At 37.1% G+C, this 22,686-nt stretch overlaps 1 protein-coding gene across 1 annotated transcript; it reads left to right on the top strand.

The window, feature by feature from the left end:
• Positions 1-6,445: 6,445 nt before the first annotated feature.
• LOC132563627 (palmitoleoyl-protein carboxylesterase NOTUM-like) lies at positions 6,446-21,456 on the top strand (the record flags this gene model as incomplete). The annotated part of the gene is made up of 11 exons (XM_060228369.1): positions 6,446-6,557; positions 10,304-10,364; positions 11,701-11,753; positions 11,964-12,066; positions 12,196-12,384; positions 14,315-14,415; positions 15,056-15,227; positions 15,503-15,550; positions 16,662-16,769; positions 19,945-20,135; positions 21,167-21,456. Coding segments are annotated over 11 exons (1,428 nt in total), but the record flags the coding sequence as incomplete, so codon positions are not given.
• Positions 21,457-22,686: the final 1,230 nt, after the last annotated feature.

The raw sequence follows: 22,686 nt of genomic DNA, 5'->3' as shown, positions 1-22,686 counted from the left end.
CCAATACACAGACACGCCATACAATTTAAGGGCCTAACATCATTTTCACTCTAAATTGTACATAACATATCATTATCATTCGCAAAGAATTACATGTATCAAACAAGCACCAATCCTCATCATCATCATCAAACATCAATCATCATAATCATCATCATCAAACATCCAGACTATTAACCAACAGAAAATATAGGTGGCTACGGAATTTGGCCCAGCCCATACCTTCTATGGGATGTGTACACACACACACACTCACACACCCTCTCTCACACGTATATACACACACATCCTCACAAGATCATACACTCATTACATATGACAGATGGGAAAGGGTGAGGCGGAGGGGAAGGAAAGAAGGGGCAATGGATTGAAGAGGGAGAAGAGAGAAAGAAACAAGCTGGAGGGCTTTATCAGATACTGTCTATTTTAACATTTACAGTTAATATATAGGTCAAAATGAGGAAAATGAAATAATGGTTGAAATTGTGGTGATGTCAAGGTCAATGGAGAAAGTAGCTCAAGATATAATTTATAAGTCCAAAACAGGTTTCCATTTTTTCCAGTTGTTTTCAAAATTCCTTTTTATGTGACAATTTTTAGAGGAAACAATATATTTTTGTACTCGGAAGTGATCTTTTATTGTATTTATGAGACCATTTAAACTTAGAGTTTTGTGCAGACATCTTGTCTTGTATATATATTGTTTAATAATAATCAAAATTTCATTATCTACTACATTAGCCGTAGGAGAAAGAATACCAAAGAGATAAGTTTCTTTGTTCATCCAAAATGGAATAAAGAAAAGGTTGATTAACGATTCAAATCTCTCTAACAGTGTCTGCACCTCGACACACTCCCACAAACAGTGTATAATTGTCTCCCTTTCCATATTACACAAATTACACAAAGGACTAGGACTTAAATTAATTTTGAAAAGAAAAGAATTTGTGACCAATATACGATGAATAATTCTTGCTTGGAACCACTGAAGTTTTGAGTTTTTAGTGATAGTAAATGGGATTCTTAGAATATTTTTCCTCTTCTGTTCATCAAAATCAAACTCTATCCCCCATTTTTGAATTCCAGTTGGTATTGGTGGTCGTTTAATTAAACAAATATAAAAATCCTTTGAACCTTTTTTACTTTTGAAAAATATTTCATAAAAAAGTGGTATGAAAGGTTGTTGAATCTGTACAACCTGAAGTGTATTCTTCCGTAGAAATTTCTTCATAGATGTAATTAGACCAAAGTACTGCAGATAGTTGGCGTTGATTGTTGGGAAAAGATTACCAAACTCATTAAAAGAATAAAATGTCATGTCTTCATAATTCTTTACAAGGTCATTTATGGTATGTATACCTGCATTAAACCATCTTGGATAAAAAACACATTTATTCCCCACCTGAATGTCTTTATTATACCACAAAGGACTTTTTAAGACAGATGTGATATAACATTGTCTAAAAAGTTCCGAGTTAGTAAGTTTAATCATACTTTTAAATACATCTTTCCAGAATGGATTTCTACAATTTAGGCAACAAGAATTAACATATTCTATCCCACAATTTAACATTTTTTTCTCATCTATAATAGAATTCAATAATATTTTCCATTTCCCTGATGAGTGAAATATTCTTCTGATCCAGCCAAGTTTGAGAGAATCTATGAAAGCTACAATATCTATCATTTTTAATCCCCCGTCTATGTAGTTCTGAATGACCACGTCTTTTTTTATCTTGTGTTGTTTGCCATTCCAGAGGAAATCAAATAAAATAGAGCTCAATTTACCAAGAAAACTGTTGGAAGGATTTGGTAGGGTAATAAATAAATAATTGAACTGGGAAATTAATAAAGATTTTATTATACTGATTCTACCTAAAGGAGTAAGCCTTCGTCTTTCCCACACATTAATAAGAGCCTTTAATTTAACAAGTTTCTTATCGTAATTCATTCCAGGAATTTCACTAAGGTTAACACAAAAATCAATTCCCAAAAAAGTAAACTTATTCTTACCCCAAATTAGATTTAACTCTGGAAGAAAAGCTTCCTCACTATATTTCTTACTTCCTATCCAAATAACCTGTGTCTTACTGGTGTTGATATTTAACCCTGATATCTTAGCAAAAGTATTCAGCTCATTAATAGATTCTTTTAGAGATTTTTCAGTTCCATCCAGAATCAGACCTGTATCATCAGCATATTGCACATTTAAAATAGACACATTATTAATTTGTATACCCTGGATATTTTCATTATTTCTAATTCTTGCAGCTAGAACTTCAACACTTAGTATAAAAATATATGGGGCAACTGGGTCGCCTTGACGACAACCACGCTGAATGTTAATTGGTCTAGAAATGTTACCCCCCTGATTAACCACTGAATAAACATTAGTATGCAGAATTTTTACCCACTTCCTAATATCCACTCCAAAGTTAAAGTAACGAAGAACATTATCAATAAAATCCCAAGAAACTGAGTCAAAAGCTTTTTCAAAGTCGACCATTAGTAACATTCCTGGAATATTCAAATCTTCTGCATAACGCATTACATCATAAATAGTACGGATGTTTTCCCCAATATAACGCCCAGATAAGAATCCCGTCTGATCTTCATGAATAAGTTTTCCTAAAACTGATTTTAACCTATATGAAATTACTCCAGATGCTATTTTATATGTAATGTTCAAGAGAGAGATTGGTCTCCAATTTTTTAAAAAATGACGGGGCTTATCTCCCTTAGGTAAGCAAGTTATAACACCTTGTCTCTGAGTAATTGAGAGAAGGCCCACTGAAAAATTATAATTAATCGAACGAATCACAAAAATACCTATAACATTCCAAAAAGTTTTAAAAAATTCTGAAGTAAAGCCATCTGAACCCGGACTCTTATTGTTTTTCATATCTTTCAATACCTTTCCTGCCTCCTCAAATGTTATAATACCTTCTAAATTATTGGACTCAGCATCAGTTAACTTAGGGACACTGCAGTCATGGAGATGATGATCCAAATCAATTGGGGTAACTTCTTTATGTTTGTATAAGTTTTCGTAAAATAGTTTAACTTCTTTTAAAATATCATCTTGATTGGTAATTATGTCCCCATTATCTTTCTGAATTTTTGGAATAATTTTAGAAGTAAAGTTTCTGTTTTCAAGATTTAAAAAATACGAAGTTGGTTTCTCCCCTTCCTCCACCCATTTGGCCCTTGACCTAATAATACTGCCCTTTATTTTTTTTGACCGTATTGCTTCAAGTTCTCTTTTTTTAACATCTAATTCTTCCTGGTCAGTGTCTATATTAGCTTCCATAATTTCGATAGATTTCTTTAGGTTTTCTTCTTCAAGGTTCTGTTGTTTCTTTCTATGAGATGCATATGATATTGACTTGCCTCTTATTTCCATTAACAATGTCTCCAAAAACAATTGATCATTAATTAAGAATTGAATTTCTGTATTAGGTAAAAGCGAAACAGAGTTAAGATTATATACAGGTAGGCAATATTGTAATTTTATGTCATCTATACATTTTTTAACCATGTCTAAATAATCTAGTTCAAATAATAATGAGTTATTAAACTTCCAGAGACCTCTTCCTCTTTTAAATTCATTTAATTTTAACGCTATTACTGTAGCCGAATGGTCAGATCTATAACTTGGTTCTATGAAAGATTTTCTTGTACTGGATAATAAACTGTCTGAAGTGAGAAAAAAGTCTAGTCTGGCCTGCTTAATAGGATTTTTTCTTCGCCAAGTATATCTCTTAATATCTGGATGAAGTTCTCTAAAAATGTCTATAAGATTGTATGTCTCACTGATTTCTAACACCTTCTCCCTAGCAGATGCATTGTTGATGTTTCTATATGAGTTATCATAATCAAGCTCAGGGTTAATCACGAGGTTAAAATCGCCACAGACTATTATATTTTCATTTCCAAAGCTGTCAATAGTTTCCGAAATCTGAGTATAAAAAATTGGATTATCCTGATTAGGCCCATAAATGGTTATAAGTGTCAATCTACTACCCTCAATATCAATATCAATCCCTAAAAAATTTCCATCTAAATCACGTTTTTCTCTATAAACTTTACTTTCAAAATTATTATTGAGTAAGATTGCTACACCACGAGAATTTGATGAGAAAGAACTGAAAAAACTGTGATACCCCCATTCATTTCTAATTAAATTTTCTTGTTCTGTTGAAAAATGAGTGTCTTGTAAACAGTAGATGTGGTATTTCTTGTCTCTTAAGTATGAGAAAACATCCTTCCTCTTAATTTTATCACCAAGACCCTGACAGTTCACCGAGAGTACACAGATATCATCCATAACTGAGAAATTGAATGGATGCGTAAGAGCAGCCTTCCAGCTGGGAAATAGGAAACAAGACAAAGGGAGAAGAAATGGGGATAAGAGGGGGGAAAGGTTGTGATAAAAGCATCTTACAAGGTCAAGAAAGGAGCTACACCACCACTCAACACTTACACACAACCTATTGGCCGTGAAAACTTCGGACAATCAGACAATTTGTGCCGCTATACCGGAAATGACAAACAGGAAGTGTTGATACTAATGCACGGAGAATGAACCGGCCCGCGGAACTGTCCGGAATAGACCGGGGGACCTCCCGAGACCACCCGGACCGGAAGTATATATAAAACAACTACACGTTCACCAATTATATTATAGCATACATGCATTTCTGTAAGTTATATATAATATCCCATATAATACCTGGCTACTCAATATAGGTTATTAGCAAGATATTATGGACTACCACGGACTTAAATACTACTACTACCTACGACATCCTCAAAATATAGCATATACATACCATTTATTTTCGGAGCTTAAAAAATCTTTCTTAAATTACGACAGTTACAAATATATTATTTATAACAAGCTATATGCTCACTTTGAATGACGTTACATGTGTATATCTCATTATCATACTTTAAAATCTAAAGTCACAAAAAATACTACGTAGTTATTCTTACCTTTTACAAATGGAATTTCAGTAATGATATATATCCTTTTCACACAGAAGAATTGATCACACAACACACATATACATGTACACCACAGAAAAAAGCACATTAGTATACAACACAAAGGTGATCGGTTGCCAGACACACTGGCATTAAGTCATTTACCGATCACTGTGCACTGTCCAACTTCTATCTCCTTGATACAAAATTAGCATCGTTCATCAAGTAACTTTCTTCCAAGGGTGTATCGTGTAAAAGTCTGCGCTTCTTGCCATTAGTCAAAATCACATATATTTTCCCGTCTGTGCTATACGAATTTTTGACACAGTTCATACGGAACGCTTCCTTCAGTCTCTGTTGATTTAAGGAAGTAAGGTCTTCATAGATAACAAACTTGGAACCTTTCAGGATCTTGCGGGCGCGGATAATTTCATGCTTCTTTCTCCGGTGCGTGAACTTTACTATCACATTCCTAGGATTTGTACCATTGCACTTTCCCAATCTATGTGCGATGTCAATGTCCCTCTCCTGTAGTGGTACTTTCAAGGTGTCACGTACAAATCCCACGATCGTTTGGACACAGTCCTCTACCGATTCCCTCACTCCCGGGTCTGGAAGTCCAACGATTCTAACAGAATTCTTCCGGCCTTGTTGTTCCAGGTCGTTATACTTTCCCGCCATCTCACTCTGTCGATCTTGACTGGTCAATAACTCGTTCTCTAGCTCAGAAATTGTCACTTTCAAGTTGTTATTTTCAGTTTCCAGGGTGTTTACCCTCTCCTCCAGAGCTTCAATACGTTCTGCGTGTTCTAGCTGAATGTCCAAACGGAGTTTCTCTAACTTTTTATCCAACACATCCTCAGTAATAAGATTCCTGAGGATCTCATATATCTCGTCTAGTCGATCGTCTGTGGATTTAGTACCAATACCACTGGTCATCATCATCTCCTGTTTGTTTTATGTTATACTTAAAAAGAAGTATCTTAAGAAGAAAAAAATTGCCTTTCACCTAGCTAATCTAGCTAACCTAACAAAGTAAAACCCCTCACGCTCATACAATAATGATTTTGTATTAGTCGAAATAACACATTTCACAAGTATTTTTTTATAACAGAATAACGACGTCATCTGCCCCTCAAAAAATCTAGTACATAATCAAAAACTTCAACAAAATGATTGATTAAGTATTCCACTTTTGACTCGCAAGTACAATTATAGAAATTGTACAATTGTATGCCCTGTTTCTCAAACCTTGCCTTCATATATTCTTAAATATCTTACTATATGTCATATAACGCTGGTCTAGAATAGATATTTATCCTCACAAACTCTACTGGAACATTGGGAATACTTGACTTTTTGTACACCAAATTGTTAAGCTCTATCTGTATGCTGATTTTATTTAACTTCTACACATAGTACACATACGACATACGAACTCATCTAACATGTCTTACTTTTCCTTAAAGGAGGATGGTACTGTTTTGACAGACCGAGTTGTCAGCTAAGATGGGAAAGTAAGCATATGAGATCACTGATGAGTTCTGTGGACTGGCCAGAAATCAGGGCAGGTGAGTAGTGTTAGATCACCTCTAAATACTTACCACATTTTCTGTATATTTCACACCTCTATGTCTCAGTTCAGTGACTTTGGATAACTCTTATTTCGAAAAAATGCTTTAGGACCGAAGATTAAACAGATTCTCAAAATGACAAATCTTGGTTACGATGATGGTACGAAGTTTCACGTCATCTCACAACACAATGATTACTATAGTAATGATATATGTTTACCATAATTAATATATATAACTTAAATTCCTCAGTTTACCTAACGTCAAATCCTCATTATGTCTGGGGAATCACGTGGTCCTTGGGGAAGAGAAAGAAACAATGCTAGAAGGATTAAACAAGTATATAGAAGGGAACCCGTTCTTTAGAGGAATATGTGAAACGGAGCTTTGGGTTCGGTGTGAAAATTTCCTCTTTAACTGTAGTCACTGCTACACAACTTCGTGATAACTGACATTTATTTCCCCTTTTTCGCGTGCTACCCACCTGCCCGCGACCACCGGGGGTGTAATAGATGTGGTTACGGCCGAGTTCCGCATTTCTCCGCATATAAATAAAATCGAGTGGAAAGAGAAAAAATACACACGGAGCACATGGTGATTATCAGTAGATAATCCTTATTAGAGACGAATCCATGGTCACGCAGTACCACAAGGTATGACGATAAACTATTCTAGCCGCCCCATGTGGCCAAGTTAACTGTACAGAACTCTTGATTCGTCTCATTTATAAGCGGTCAGCGTGACTCCTTTATTCTAGCTCTATATTGAATCTTGACCATCGCAGCGATCGATCGTCGGAAAATTGTGGTTAACTTCGTGTTAAGACTATTATTTCATATTAACGCACAAGTGTTACTGACGTGTATAATTAGAGGTTTGGCCCCGGCGATATTACGGGAAACGATCACTAATTGAGTGCTAATTATTGGCGGAAACCTCCCTCTAACAACTGTATAAGTCATTAGGCATAATCTCCAACCCCGAGGTTTTGTTCGAAGACAAAACAGTCGTCACAAACATTCAACATAGATTATACCATCTTCTTATCATCGAAGAATGGAGAGGAATTCCGAAAATTCTGAACATCAAAGGCTCGTAGCGAGGAAAGGTATTCTTTTGAGAAAAAGGGTCGTAGAAGTGATTTGATAATGAGACTACCCTCCTCGTATTCTGTAAACAAACAGTTGTCGGTACATGTAAATGTTTTTGTCGAACATTAGATAAGTTAAAACACCGGGAGTTTTTGCGTGATGCGATTGTTATACACAGAGAACATAGGGCGATCAATCTAGCCTGTGTTTGTTGTGTGTGATTGTAATGTTAACCTGTAACAAGTACTACACTGGCAAACTCGTTCAAAACCTACAACTTCTTATCAACCCAGAGCAGCACCGTACATTGTATGGGTCCCTTCTGTACCGCAAAGTACCCAGTGTGGGCAGACAAACATGATTTACACGGCTACGCCGGACAGTCAGAGATTCTGTTTGTCAGCTACCAGTTGTGTAGTACAGGTATCATGAATGATGTCGTATGGTCGAAACCTTTGGTAATTTGAACGATGAAAGGACGACATGAAACGTTTTCAGCTTCAGACCAAATCCAAATAATATCAAGCCCCCAAAGTGAGAATCGTTACAGTAACAACGAAACTACCAGGTATACTTAAAAAAAACATAGAACAGATAAAACTATGAAACTACAAAGTATGGCTGATATCACACAGGTAAACTACTGGTTACACTACAAATTATGGTTTATATCACACAGGTACACTACAAATTATGGTTGATATCACACAGGTAAACTACTGGGTACACTACAAAGTATGGTTGATATCACACAGGTAAACCACTAGGTACACTACAAAGTATGGTTGATATCACACAGGTACACTACAAAGTATGGTTGATATCACACAGGTACACTACAAAGTATGGTTGATATCACACAGGTACACTACAAGGTATGGTTGATATCACACAGGTACACTACAAATTATGGTTGATATCACACAGGTACACTACAAATTATGGTTGATATCACACAGGTAAACTACTGGGTACACTACAAAGTATGGTTGATATCACACAGGTAAACTACTGGGTACACTACAAAGTATGGTTGATATTACACAGGTAAACTACTGGGTACACTACAAAGTATGGTTGATATCACACAGGTACACTACAAGGTATGGTTGATATCACACAGGTACACTACAAATTATGGTTGATATCACACAGGTAAACTACTGGGTACACTACAAAGTATGGTTGATATCACACAGGTAAACTACTGGGTACACTACAAAGTATGGTTGATATCACACAGGGACACTACAAAGTATGGTTGATATCACACAGGTAAACTACAAAGTATGGTTGATATCACACAGGTAAACTACTGGGTACACTACAAAGTATGGTTGATATCACACAGGTAAACTACTGGGTACACTACAAAGTATGGTTGATATCACACAGGTGCACTACAAAGTATGGTTGATATCACACAGGTAAACTTCTGGGTACACTACAAAGTATGGTTCATATCACACAGGTAAACTACTGGGTACACTACAAAGTATGGTTGATATCACACAGGTACACTACAAAGTATGGTTGATATCACACAGGTGTGTCGTTGACTTGATGTGATATTAACCGTAAATGATTTATAAAGGGATGTGTTAAACTGTTCGAGTTTGTCTAAGGATATTATATTATAGAACGTCGTGATATTAACTGTACGTTATTATAAACGAATGTCATATTAGTCATACCAAATTGAATATGTAGAATTGTTTTGCGGAATTATCGAAAAAAGTGTTCACTTTCTTTGTCAATCTAACGTTGCCTTCGGTTTCACTTTTCTCGCAATAGCTCCGTAGCTCGAAACATTTATAAATACATGGTTCTAATCTAATGCATTGTCCTGTACTATCGTATATTGACCAGCTCCAGTACTAATTAGGCGTTCGTCTGAGTAAACACTCACTGTGTTAGAAGATTTTTTTATCGAATAGATTGAAACTGCCGAGAACTAACAGAACTAACATAACCAACTACTGGGTTTTCACAGGTGTTTAATTCTGTTTGTGAATAACATATCGAAAGATGAGACATTTTGCATTCGATCATATAACTGGTAACGAGATTAGATGTTATCGTGGCGTGTAGATCTATGGGTATCTGTGGATAACAGGACTTACTAAAGTCCACGCGTGCTGTGTGGCCATCGCTTCTGCTCGGGCCGCCCAGAAAGACATGCATGTGCCCTCTACACAACTCACACTAATTAAAATGTTTCTTTATTTGAAACTTTAATTTGCTTACAAACACGTTTTCTGCTGTGTAGAATACCAGCCGCTTGTACAAGGTGATGCACGTTTCACAGTCTGCGTGGTGCGACCGAGGGGGCGTTATATAATACAGTAAACATCCCCTCCCCAGCCCGACCTCAGTTCTTAACAACGCACCTCAGAGTTTTTGAGCTTATCTGATCATATTACGATTGTTCCTGGTATATATAAGACTATACTCTGATGTGATATAATACCACGCCGCATGCAATCACGAATATTCAAGTGAAAATAATTCAAGATTCAAATTTCTTTCTGTTTTACGACGAAAAGACTTGTTGTTTGGGCACGATAATCCTGAATTGATGTCTTACCTAATTGTTAACAGATGATTAATGTTAATTCGATATAGTTCCATCTGTAATTGATTCTATTCCAGGTACTGGCATCCTTTCCTGGGACCCGAAAGAAAATCCTTACTACTTTAACGCCAATATTGTGTGAGTAACCATCAAATTATTCCAATATTTCTTCCAAATTATATCTGAACATTTTCTCCAAATTGTGTCCTCATACTTCCTCTTTATTGTGTCCCCAAACTTCCTCAAAATTGTTCTCCATTGTTCCTCAAAATTGTGTCTCAACACTTACTCCAAATTGTGTCTCCACACTTCCTCCAAATTTTATATTCACATTTCCTCCGAATTGAGTCTCCACACTCCCTCAAAACTGTTCTCCACACTTACACCGAAGTTTTTCACACTTCGTCCTAATTGTGTACTCACAGTTACAGTAATGAGACAATGTCATACATTAACACAAATCAGGATAAGATAGTAGACAAAACAGTTAACTAGAGGTAGATTTGTTTATTGTATATTGTAATGTACTACCAGGTCAACTTACAAAACAAGATTCATCTCATTTTTGTCAAGAAAAATAAACAGTATCAGACTCAATATGTACTTGTTTTGTCAACTGTCATTTTCCTTGACTCTCCTTCTAGAATTTCACAAAGTAGGTCACTATCATCACTGATTAATCTTATCAGGACGAAACAGCTGTATGATGCAGCTTGGTATACTGAATTTCCTTTGAAAGGTAATATTCACTTGAAAGTTAATATTCACTTGTGTGACTATACAATTCTTCAGAAACACACAAAGACGAAATACACCGCAGTTTCACCAAGCATAACACAACATCAGACAAGGAGTTCAGAAATCTGTTCCGCTCCTGAAGTGTCCCCATCTGTCTTTATACAAACATTTAGGACATGAAATTCAGAAAACTGGTCCACGTCTGGACTGTCCTCATCTGTCTTTATACAAACATTTAGGACATGAAATTCAGAAAGCTGGTCCACGTCTGGACTGTCCTCATCTGTCTTTATACAAACATTTCGGACATGAAATTAAGAAATTTGGTCCACTCCTGGACAGTACTCATTTGACTTTATACAAATAATCAGGACATGAAATTCAGAAAGCTGGTCCACGTCTGGACTGTCCTCATCTCTTGGTCTGTTCTTCCCTTGCACGGTTCTCATCTGTCTTTCGACAGACATTTCAAGACTGTTTAGCCTGGCTACCTCTGTCTGACGCCTGTTGTAATCGAAACTCTACAACCTATGTCTCCAACAATTTAATGCGAAGGAATTTTTTCCTGTATCCACGCTTTTAGTTCCCGAGTATATTATTTTGCTGGCTTCGTTGTGTTCTTTTGTTGTTTTTTTAACATTCGTTTTTTAAACTCTAGTTTGTAACGATTCGTGTAAAAACTATAGACCAGTATTACAATAACAACTATATTACAAGTGTAGTATGATGTTTTCAGTGTGGTTCCCTACTGCTCCAGTGATTCATGGACAGGCACTTCCAGGAGTTCGGGTATGTGTTATCTTACTTTTTATACGTCATCTTAATCTCTCAGAAGACGAGACGATGGTTTTATTTCAATAATCTTAAGATGTCCGCGTAAAACATGTAGTCAATTTTTATCGGAATGTTTCGGTGTTTTTGTTTCCTTTGTACGTAGTTGTCCTCTTGATAAATAGTTTCTGGAGCCACACGATTTGTATTTTATTATTACATTTACAGAGGGCTACGCATTTCTTGGGTCATACATCGTAGAAGCTGTGATTCGGGAACTGATTCCGAAGGGGCTTCAACGGGCCCGGAAGTTGATGCTCGCGGGGAGCAGGTAATTGTTTATTCATTCGGAGTCTTCTGGAACACTCAATAGCGTTTTACACAGAGACTTTCCAAATGACGTAGAACGATATTTGTGGATTTTACATTCCTGATAATTGTGATGTTTTTATGTCCTCAGTGCTGGTGGAACTGGTGTTCTGACCAATCTTGACCGAGTAGCTGACCTCATGTCCAAGCTAGCCCCGACAGTGGAGGTACGGGGGATTGCCGATTCGGGATGGTTTGTGGACACCCCGCAATACCACGCAAGAGAGTGTACAGAACCGTTCTCGTGTGCTCCCGCCGACGGCGTCAAACGGGGTATCAAGTACGTGACAATCTGTTGCTATTTTTATAATAAAACGATATTCATTTTAATGGGCACGATATCTTTTCATGTGTCGTTATTTCTAATTCACTGAGTATTTTTTTTATCGAAAAGGTACCCTTGATGGGCTTGTTTTTGTTGGTCTTGAAATTACGGTAAACATACAGGTGTATGTTTAAATGACAGTCCTGCTCTTCCTGATCCAAGCTGTCATTGATAGAAAATATCCATATCACCATGCTTTATCGGATATCTAAATAAAAAATGTGTAGATACACTGAAAACTAGAAAACAGAAAGCGTATGTTGGATGTGAGAAAAACAAGAAACCTACTTTTAATCAAAGTGGACAAATTCAGAGATAGTAGATTTAATCTTGTTCACAGGTGTGTTTGGTAGGTGTTCACCTTTGATCGTCGTTACAACACCACGATCAACCATCGACCGTGGCATTTTCAAACGTCACTGTCAAATGAGTTCTGAAAGGACACGACTATTTATCCAAATATTGCCCCCAGTTTGATCTGTGTGACTCTACACACCAAATTTGAGGACAAAGTGAAATATCAATTTTCTGTTTACTAATAATTATTGGTAAGGCCGACTGTTGGTATGGCCGGCGATTAGGGGACAATGCGTTACGGCGATACACAACCACCGCCCGTTTGAAGTATCCCGCATCGCTAAACCGTCAGGTTTTATTTCCCTATAAAATGGCTTTTATATGAGGACCCTTACTCTACCAATAGCCCATCGGACAGGAATATCGTCACTTTGATCTGCTGCTGTTGCCCTAACTTGGTCGTGTAAATAGGTCCACAATTGTCACACATAATATAGACACATCCTCGCATTGCGAGCTTTATCAGGCAGCATATATATAAATATACCTTTAATATCCATTTAAATGGAAATAGCGATGCAAGGGTTATAACCAATAGTTTGATCTCTAATAAGTATAAAAAATATATATATAATGTAATATGTAGTTTAGTAGTTAATATCTCATTCCCGTAACTAACCCTTTCAGAAACAGATTCCGGAAAACCAACTTTTGAAATAGATGTAATTAAAATCAAAATCATATATAAAATATGGATAAGGAGTATTGGCTGACAGAAGGTAGACCGAGTTTGTTTCACTGTGAAGTGTTAAAGACCAACTATAGCAACAGAGAGACCAGCTCCGGGGCGTCAAGCTTACCTGTCACTGTGCCGCGTTCTAGTTTACATAGACAATATCTGGCTTGATCGACACTCTTTAATTTCGTGTAATAAATACGTGATAGTTTTTGTTTTTGATAACAATGCGCTAGAAAAAATAACGAGAAAATACCGCATTGTAGTATAACTGGCCTCTGATTAGAATCTGAATTAGAATGATGAAAGGAATAAAATCCGGAATTACCGTCCGGTGACGAGTTTGAAATTATAGCTTGGTGACATTTAATCGGAAGGTTGACTGCATGAAATTACTCTTTTCAAAGTACTTCTCCTCTGTAATATCTCCGGGGTGATTAGTGAGGAGGATGGAAATAGTGGAACACATTTTGATTCTGACGGAAAATCGTTAGAACTGCCATAGCGCGGTATAAATCTCTAGACAGGGTCTCGTTACAATGTGACCCAGAAGCAGAGAGTAACGTGTAGCAGGCCAGTCTCTCGATTAACCAGCACTGTAAATCGTATTACGTTTTATGAAACAATAAATAACCCGGTGAATTCTCGGGGTTTTTTCTGTTGTTCTTATATGTATTTCCCCGAACGGTTAAAAATGCCAGATTTCTGTATTGTAATTGACGATCCTATTTATTTTCATGGGAATGGTGTTTATGAAAATGGTTATGAAGACCTCTGTTATGATGAACATTATAATAGAATAACTGCTGTATTTGTGTACTTCGGCTTTATATCATTTAATTTCATTTTCAGTTTGTGGAAAGGTCAGGTTCCCGACGCCTGTAAAGCACAATACCCGGAGTCAGAGCACTGGAAATGTTACTTCGGCTATAGGATATATCCAACATTGAAAAGTAGGTCAACCATAATAAATAGGTCAGCCATAAGTAGGTCAATCCCCAACATAAGGATATAATCGACACTGAAACAGAGATACAATATATATCTAAGATTATATAGATTATGTATATATTCAACACTAAATAAGTATGTCAATCACAACAGAAACATATTCCAAACACTGGGAAAATGGTAAAATTCAACATAGCTTTAAGGTAACTTAATCCTTCACCATTCCTAAGAAGTAGTTCAATCTTGCACATTACCATCGAAGTAAATTAAGTTTGCGCTACGGGGCTATCAAGCACTGAACATAGGCCAATCTTAGACCAAACAACGAACTTCAAGTCTTCTTCACAAATCTATACATTATTTAAAACTTAACCACAAAAAGGATGCTAGAAGTAATCGACTGTGGGACACTGAGTTTAAGTGAATACCTAACGTTGGAACATAGGTTAGTCTTAACACGTCACAGAAAACTACGGCATTGTTAAAAATTCAAAGGACTGCATGCAAAATTGCGAGTTTTTAAAAGGAAAAATTACTTAGTGTGGTTATTTTGAAATTGTGCCACTTGTATCTGAAAATTAATTGAATAGTTGTCATTCTGCCCTAACTATTATATATCATGAGTGTATTGTGTTATTACAGCTCCGATATTCATCGTTCAGTACTTGTTCGACGAGGCTCAGATTACGGTCAATAATCTCATTGACCAATCACAGCTTGCCATGAATCGGGGCAACACGGTCTTCTCCAGGGGCCAATGGGAGTACCTGCATAATCTCGGGGAACATGTCAAAAGCACTCTACAAAATGTCACGTAAGTCATTGTAGAAAAGATAACATGTTAACATAGCTCTAGGACAGCCAATGACCGTTGTTCTGTTTGAGTCTATTATAACAAAAGTAAATTTCTTCAACTGTTGTAATATTTTGTATTTCGCTCACAATTGACAAAATAAATACTTATCATTGTCAACACCGTTTGAAACAAATACTTATCATTTATATAAATCATATATAACGTCCGCCGTCTTTCGTATTTACATAGTAAACACCTGTCTCTTTTTGTAACGCTGTATGTTTGTATTACAGGGCTGTATTTGCACCAGCCTGTCTCTCTCACGAGTTACTACAAAAAAGGTAAGTAGATATTCGACAGTTGATAGAGTCACATGGCATCATATGTAAATATATTCTAAATGTATATGGAAATACCCTCTGCGGTATATTTTACACATTACAAAGTGACATACAAAGCCATTCGATGTTACTTATGAAATACTGGCTGCATTATGCCGCTTGGCTGAATAGATCTTCTCTCTAGTAAATCAGGGGTACCGGGTTCGAATCCCAATGGAGGCTATTTGCATATAATAGTATATTTGATTGTACTAGAGAAGATAAGTTTATGTATTTGTCACATGTGATTGATCATCAATTTTCATCGATCTATATATATATTAGAAGAGTCCTCCGTAATCTCTAATTCAAGATGCTCCCTATTGATCTGGTAATAAAGACAATTGGCATTGTTTTCTTACTTACTTAAATCATATATGGATTGATCTTTTAATTAGAAGAGGGTCTCCATTGATCTCTATATCAAGAGAATCATATCGGATTGAAAAAATACTAATTGATTTCTAAACTGAAAGAATTCGAATGGGTCTTTATATAAGGGAATTCTCATGGATATCTGTCTCAGGAGTTCATTTTTTTTTCATGAATTTGTGTGACATCCCTCTGCCCCCGAATAAACAAACCATCCGTTTTTTAGACCTCAGAAAGAAATGCCTTTCTCTTATTTAAACAAGAATAATAAAAAAGCACATGTAAAATTGTTCAATTAGGACATTTAATATTTTTGGAATGTAAGGGGAAACACAGTACATAGTAAATTGCCTTGAAACAATGTACACTTTACAGATCGTGAAGTTATTTAATTAAAGGCCCCAAAACAGGTATTGGCAATAGACTAGAAGGTTTAATTAACATGCCGGAGTACATGTGGAGGCTGCATTCGTATGTGTTCTCTTGGTGATTTGTTCATTTCGTAATGTAAATAAAATGTTAGAAGATGAATGGAAAGTGCCTGGTAATCAGTGTGGAGGTGTGAGTTTATATCTATATCAAAGATGAATTCAGAATTTTTGTTATTGTTTTATTTGGCTGTCGATGGAGAGGCGTGACTCATGTATAGGATAATATGCAAATAATTGAAGAAGAATTAAGATCTGTTTTGCTGTTGCAGTACCTGGCAGTCAGTATCAGTAGAAGGAGTTAATCTCGCCCAGTCCATTTACTGCTGGGAGAACAGCTTCGACGGTGAGAAATGTCTCTCCGCTACCAGAAACAACAGGTAGCTATCCCATTACTCAGGACGAGAAGGATCTCTCCACTGGCAATCACTGACAAAATACACCGACACCAATAACTCACAGACAAATAACACCGACACCTATAACTCACAGACAAATAACACCGACACCAATAACTCACAGACAAATAACACCGACACCAATAACTCACAGACAAATAACACCGATACAAATCCACCAATAACTCACTGACAAATAACACCGACACCAATAACTCACCGACAAATAACACCGACACCAATAACTCACCGACAAATAACACCGACACCAATAACTCACAGACAAATAACACCGACACCAATAACTCACAGACAAATAACACCGACACCAATAACTCACAGACAAATAACACCGATACAAATCCACCAATAACTCACTGACAAATAACACCGACACCAATAACTCACAGACAAATAACACCGACACCAATAACTCACAGACAATTAACACCGATACAAATCCACCAATTACTCACAGACAAATAACACCGACACCAATAACTCACAGACAAATAACACCGACACCAATAACTCACAGACAAATAACACCGATACAAATCCACCAATAACTCACTGACAAATAACACCAACACCAATAACTCACTGACAAATAACACCGACACCAATAACTCACAGACAAATAACACCGACACCAATAACTCACAGACAAATAACACCGACACCAATAACTCACTGACAAATAACACCGACACCAATAACTCACAGACAAACAACACCGACACCAATAACTTACAGACAAATAACACCGACACCAATAACTCACAGACAAATAACACCGACACCAATAACTCACAGACAAATAACACCGACACCAATAACTCACAGACAAATAACACCGACACCAATAACTCACAGACAAATAACACCGACACCTATAACTCACAGACAAATAACACCGACACCAATAACTCACTGACAAATAACACCGACACCAATAACTCACAGACAAATAACACCGACACCAATAACTCACAGACAAATAACACCGACACCAATAACTCACAGACAAATAACACCGACACCAATAACTCACAGACAAATAACACCGACACCAATAACTCACAGACAAATAACACCGACACCAATAACTCACAGACAAATAACACCGACACCAATAACTCACAGACAAATAACACCGATACAAATCCACCAATAACTCACTGACAAATAACACCGACACCAATAACTCACAGACAAATAACACCGATACAAATCCACCAATAACTCACTGACAAATAACACCGACACCAATAACTCACAGACAAATAACACCGACACCAATAACTCACAGACAAATAACACCGATACAAATCCACCAATTACTCACAGACAAATAACACCGACACCAATAACTCACAGACAAATAACACCGACACCAATAACTCACAGACAAATAACACCGACAAATCCACCAATAACTCACTGACAAATAACACCAACACCAATAACTCACAGACAAATAACACCGACACCAATAACTCACAGACAAATAACACCGACACCAATAACTCACTGACAAATAACACCAACACCAATAACTCACAGACAAACAACACCGACACCAATAACTCAGACAGATAACACCGACACCAATAACTCACAGACAAATAACACCGACACCTATAACTCACAGACAAATAACACCGACACCAATAACTCACAGACAAATAACACCGACACCAATAACTCACAGACAAATAACACCGACACCTATAACTCACAGACAAATAACACCGACACCAATAACTCACTGACAAATAACACCGACACCAATAACTCACAGACAAATAACACCGACACCAATAACTCACAGACAAATAACACCGACACCAATAACTCACAGACAAATAACACCGACACCAATAACTCACAGACAAATAACACCGACACCAATAACTCACTGACAAATAACACCGACACCAATAACTCACTGACAAATAACACCGACACCAATAACTCACAGACAAACAACACCGACACCAATAACTCAGACAGATAACACCGACACCAATAACTCACAGACAAATAACACCGACACCAATAACTCACTGACAAATAACACCGACACCAATAACTCACAGACAAACAACACCGATACAAATCCACCAATAACTCACAGACAAATAACACCGATACAAAGACACCAGTAACTCACAGACAAATAACACCGACACCTATAACTCACAGACAAATAACACCGACACCAGTAACTCACTGACAAATAACACCGACACCAATAACTCACAGACAAACAACACCGACACCAATAACTCAGACAGATAACACCGACACCAATAACTCACAGACAAACAACACCGATACAAATCCACCAATAACTCACAGACAAATAACACCGATACAAAGACACCAATAACTCACAGACAAATAACACCGACACCAATAACTCACAGACAAATAACACCGACACTAATAACTCACAGACAAATAACACCGACACCAATAACTCACAGACAAATAACACCGACACCAATAACTCACAGACAAATATCACCGACACCAATAACTCACAGACAAATAACACCGACACCAATAACTCACAGACAAATAACACCGACACCAATAACTCACAGACAAATAACACCGACACCAATAACTCACAGACAAATAACACCGACACCAATAACTCACTGACAAATAACACCGACACCAATAACTCACAGACAAATAACACCGACACCAATAACTCAAACAGATAACACCGACACCAATAACTCACAGACAAATAACACCGATACAAATCCACCACTGACAAATAACACCGACACCAATAACTCACCGACAAATAACACCGACACCAATAACTCACCGACAAATAACACCGATACAAATCTACCAATAACTCACAGACAAATAACACCGATACAAATCCACAAATAACACTTGAGCAAATCTTCCAATTATTTAATACAAAATTAATGTCATAGTCTCCTTATTCACTTCGTCAGTGTGATTTATCAGTTATGTGTTATTGTGACAACTCCTCTATTTACCAAACAATAGCTTGACAAACATTTACTTTGAGATGGCTAGGTTAAGTGTGTGACCATTGTGACTACACACCATCGTAAGCGTTTTACCTACCAGTCGAATGAATAATTTGTCTCTTCCACTTCAGAATACGCCAGCGTGCACTGACTGACCCGCTCCTTAAGGACGAACCAGCAGCCACAAACAGTGTCAGCAAAAAGAGGAAGCAACGACGACGTGAAAAGAAACGACGTAATCGTAAAAGAAAGAACAGGAAAAGGAAAAACAAGAAAAGGAGAAGACGACAGAAGAAGAAAAGGAACAAGAAAAATAATAAAAGTAAGGAAAGAAATTCTAATAATTTATATCAATTACAGCTGTACAGTTGTACACACATGTAACTGTACTGTTATGTTATATGTGTGTACAACTGTACAGCTGTAAAGAGGCCTCACAACTGTACTGTTATGTTACATGTGTGTACAACTGTACAGCTGTAAAGTGGCCTCACATCTGTACTCTTATGTTACATGTGTGTACAACTGTACAGCTGTAAAGTGGCCTCACATCTGTACTGTTATGTTACATGTGTGTACAACTGTACAGCTGTAAAGTGGCCTCACATCTGTACTGTTATGTTACATGTATGTACAACTGTACTTTTATGTTACATGTATGTGCAACTGTACATCTGTAAAGTGGCCTCACATCTGTACTGTTATGTTACATGTGTGTACAACTGTACAGCTGTAAAGTGGCCTCACATCTGTACTGTTATGTTACATGTATGTACAACTGTACAGCTGTAAGGTGGCCTCACATCTGTACTGTTATGTTACATGTATGTACAACTGTACAGCTGTAAAGTGGCCTCACATCTGTACTGTTATGTTACATGTATGTACAACTGTACAGCTGTAAAGTGGCCTCACATCTGTACTGTTATGTTACATGTATGTACAACTGTACAGCTGTAAAGTGGCCTCACATCTGTACTGTTATGTTACATGTATGTACAACTGTACAGCTGTAAGGTGGCCTCACATCTGTACTGTTATGTTACATGTATGTTACATGTATGTACAACTGTACAGCTGTAAAGTGGCCTCACATCTGTACTGTTATGTTACATGTGTGTACAACTGTACAGCTGTAAAGTGGCCTCACGTCTGTACTGTTATGTTACATGTGTGTACAACTGTACAGCTGTAAATTGGCCTCACGTCTGTACTGTTATGTTACATGTATGGTCACCACCCATTCTCCTCGTTCTCACACGGTCTGAATATTTGCTAGTAGTCATTTTGTATATCTGTGTTGTCAGTGGTTATTTTCGTTGTTTAAAATACATTTTTTTTTGTTTCTCACAGAGGATCGCGGCAGACGTCGGTCAGGACGTTCAGCGAAACAGATGGCCAACTGTAGTCATCATCTCATAGAGTTATGTCCCCTACCTCAGTGGTGCAATGGTTTTTGCCCAGCATTCCGGAATCGTTTTACCGGGGAAGAGATGGACTTCTTTAAACTGTTTGCCGTTTCCGGTATCGATCGGGCTAGTATTGCAGAAATTCTGGGCGTCGATCAACCGTCGCTTAATTCAATGAACATTGATACTATATCGGAATTATTGCTCGATACATTTCGACATCGAGGTTCCTAGTAGCCAAAGTGTCCACGCCATAAGTGTATGAATTAACTACGGGTCTGACAAATAATCATCACCCCATGTACTCAGCTAGTATTCAACGACTCACTCATGTGCACGCACGTGCTTTGTTAGTGCATAGTTTTGGACTTGTGACTTCGTTGGTCAAGTGCTCCACTGCATTGTTTACTAGGCATTTATTGGCGCGTCAAAAGGACTGCTGAAAGTTGTCTCGGTATTAGTCAATGTCAGCAGCACTTGTCGGTTTTATCTTATTGTAGTGTATAGTAGTGTATAGGGTAAATACGGATTTTGTGAATACGAAAAAATTAAAGTATTTGGGTACTTAATAAGCATTTATTTTCACGTAGTGAAATGGAAGTGTTCCTTACATTTCTTTTATGTCAGTATTTTAAGGATCAGAGAAATAAATGGAATCGATACAAGCTTAGGGCAGGATGACGTAAACTGCCGATCAAAGGGATTTTACAAAAAGTATCGAGGCCAACCGTAGAAAGCCAAAATGTCCTCAATGTTTTTTTCTAAGTCTGTGGATTAACTTAACCTTTCTGACGTTGTTAACCAGCTGACTGTCGTTAGGATTAACTAAACCCCTCTTACGTTGTTAACCAGCTGACTGTCGTTAGGATTAATTAAACCTCTCTAACATTGATAACCAACTGACTGTCGTTAGGATTAATTTAACCTCTCTAACATTGTTAACAAGCTGACTGTCGTTAGGATTAATTTAACCTCACTAGCATCGATAACCAACTGACTGTCGTTAGGATTAATTTAACCTCTCTAACATTGTTAACAAGCTGACTGTCGTTAGGATTAACTAAACCTCTCTTACGTTGTTAACCAGCTGACTGTCGTTAGGATTAATTAAACCTCTCTAACATTGATAACCAACTGACTGTCGTTAGGATTAATTTAACCTCACTAGCATCGATAACCAACTGACTGTCGTTAGCATTAATTTAACCTCTCTAACATTGTTAACAAGCTGACTGTCGTTAGGATTAACTAAACCTTTCTGACGTTGTTAACCAACTGATTGTCTTTAGGATTAACTAAACCTTTCTGACGTTGTTAAGCAACTGACTGTCGTTAGGATTAAGTAAACCTTTCTGACGTTGTTAACCAGCTGACTGTCGTTAGGATTAACTAAACCTTTCTGACGTTGTTAACCAGCTGACTGTCGTTAGGATTAACTAAACCTTTCTGACGTTGTTAACCAGC

The sequence above is a fragment of the Ylistrum balloti genome, unplaced genomic scaffold (assembly GCF_031769215.1).
Source record: "Ylistrum balloti isolate Yb309-2 unplaced genomic scaffold, AGI_CSIRO_Ybal_v1 Utg371804, whole genome shotgun sequence".
NCBI classification, from domain to species: domain Eukaryota; kingdom Metazoa; phylum Mollusca; class Bivalvia; order Pectinida; family Pectinidae; genus Ylistrum; species Ylistrum balloti.
The sequence above is the reverse complement of the archived record's forward strand: the minus strand, read 5'-3'. Positions and strand labels throughout refer to the sequence as shown.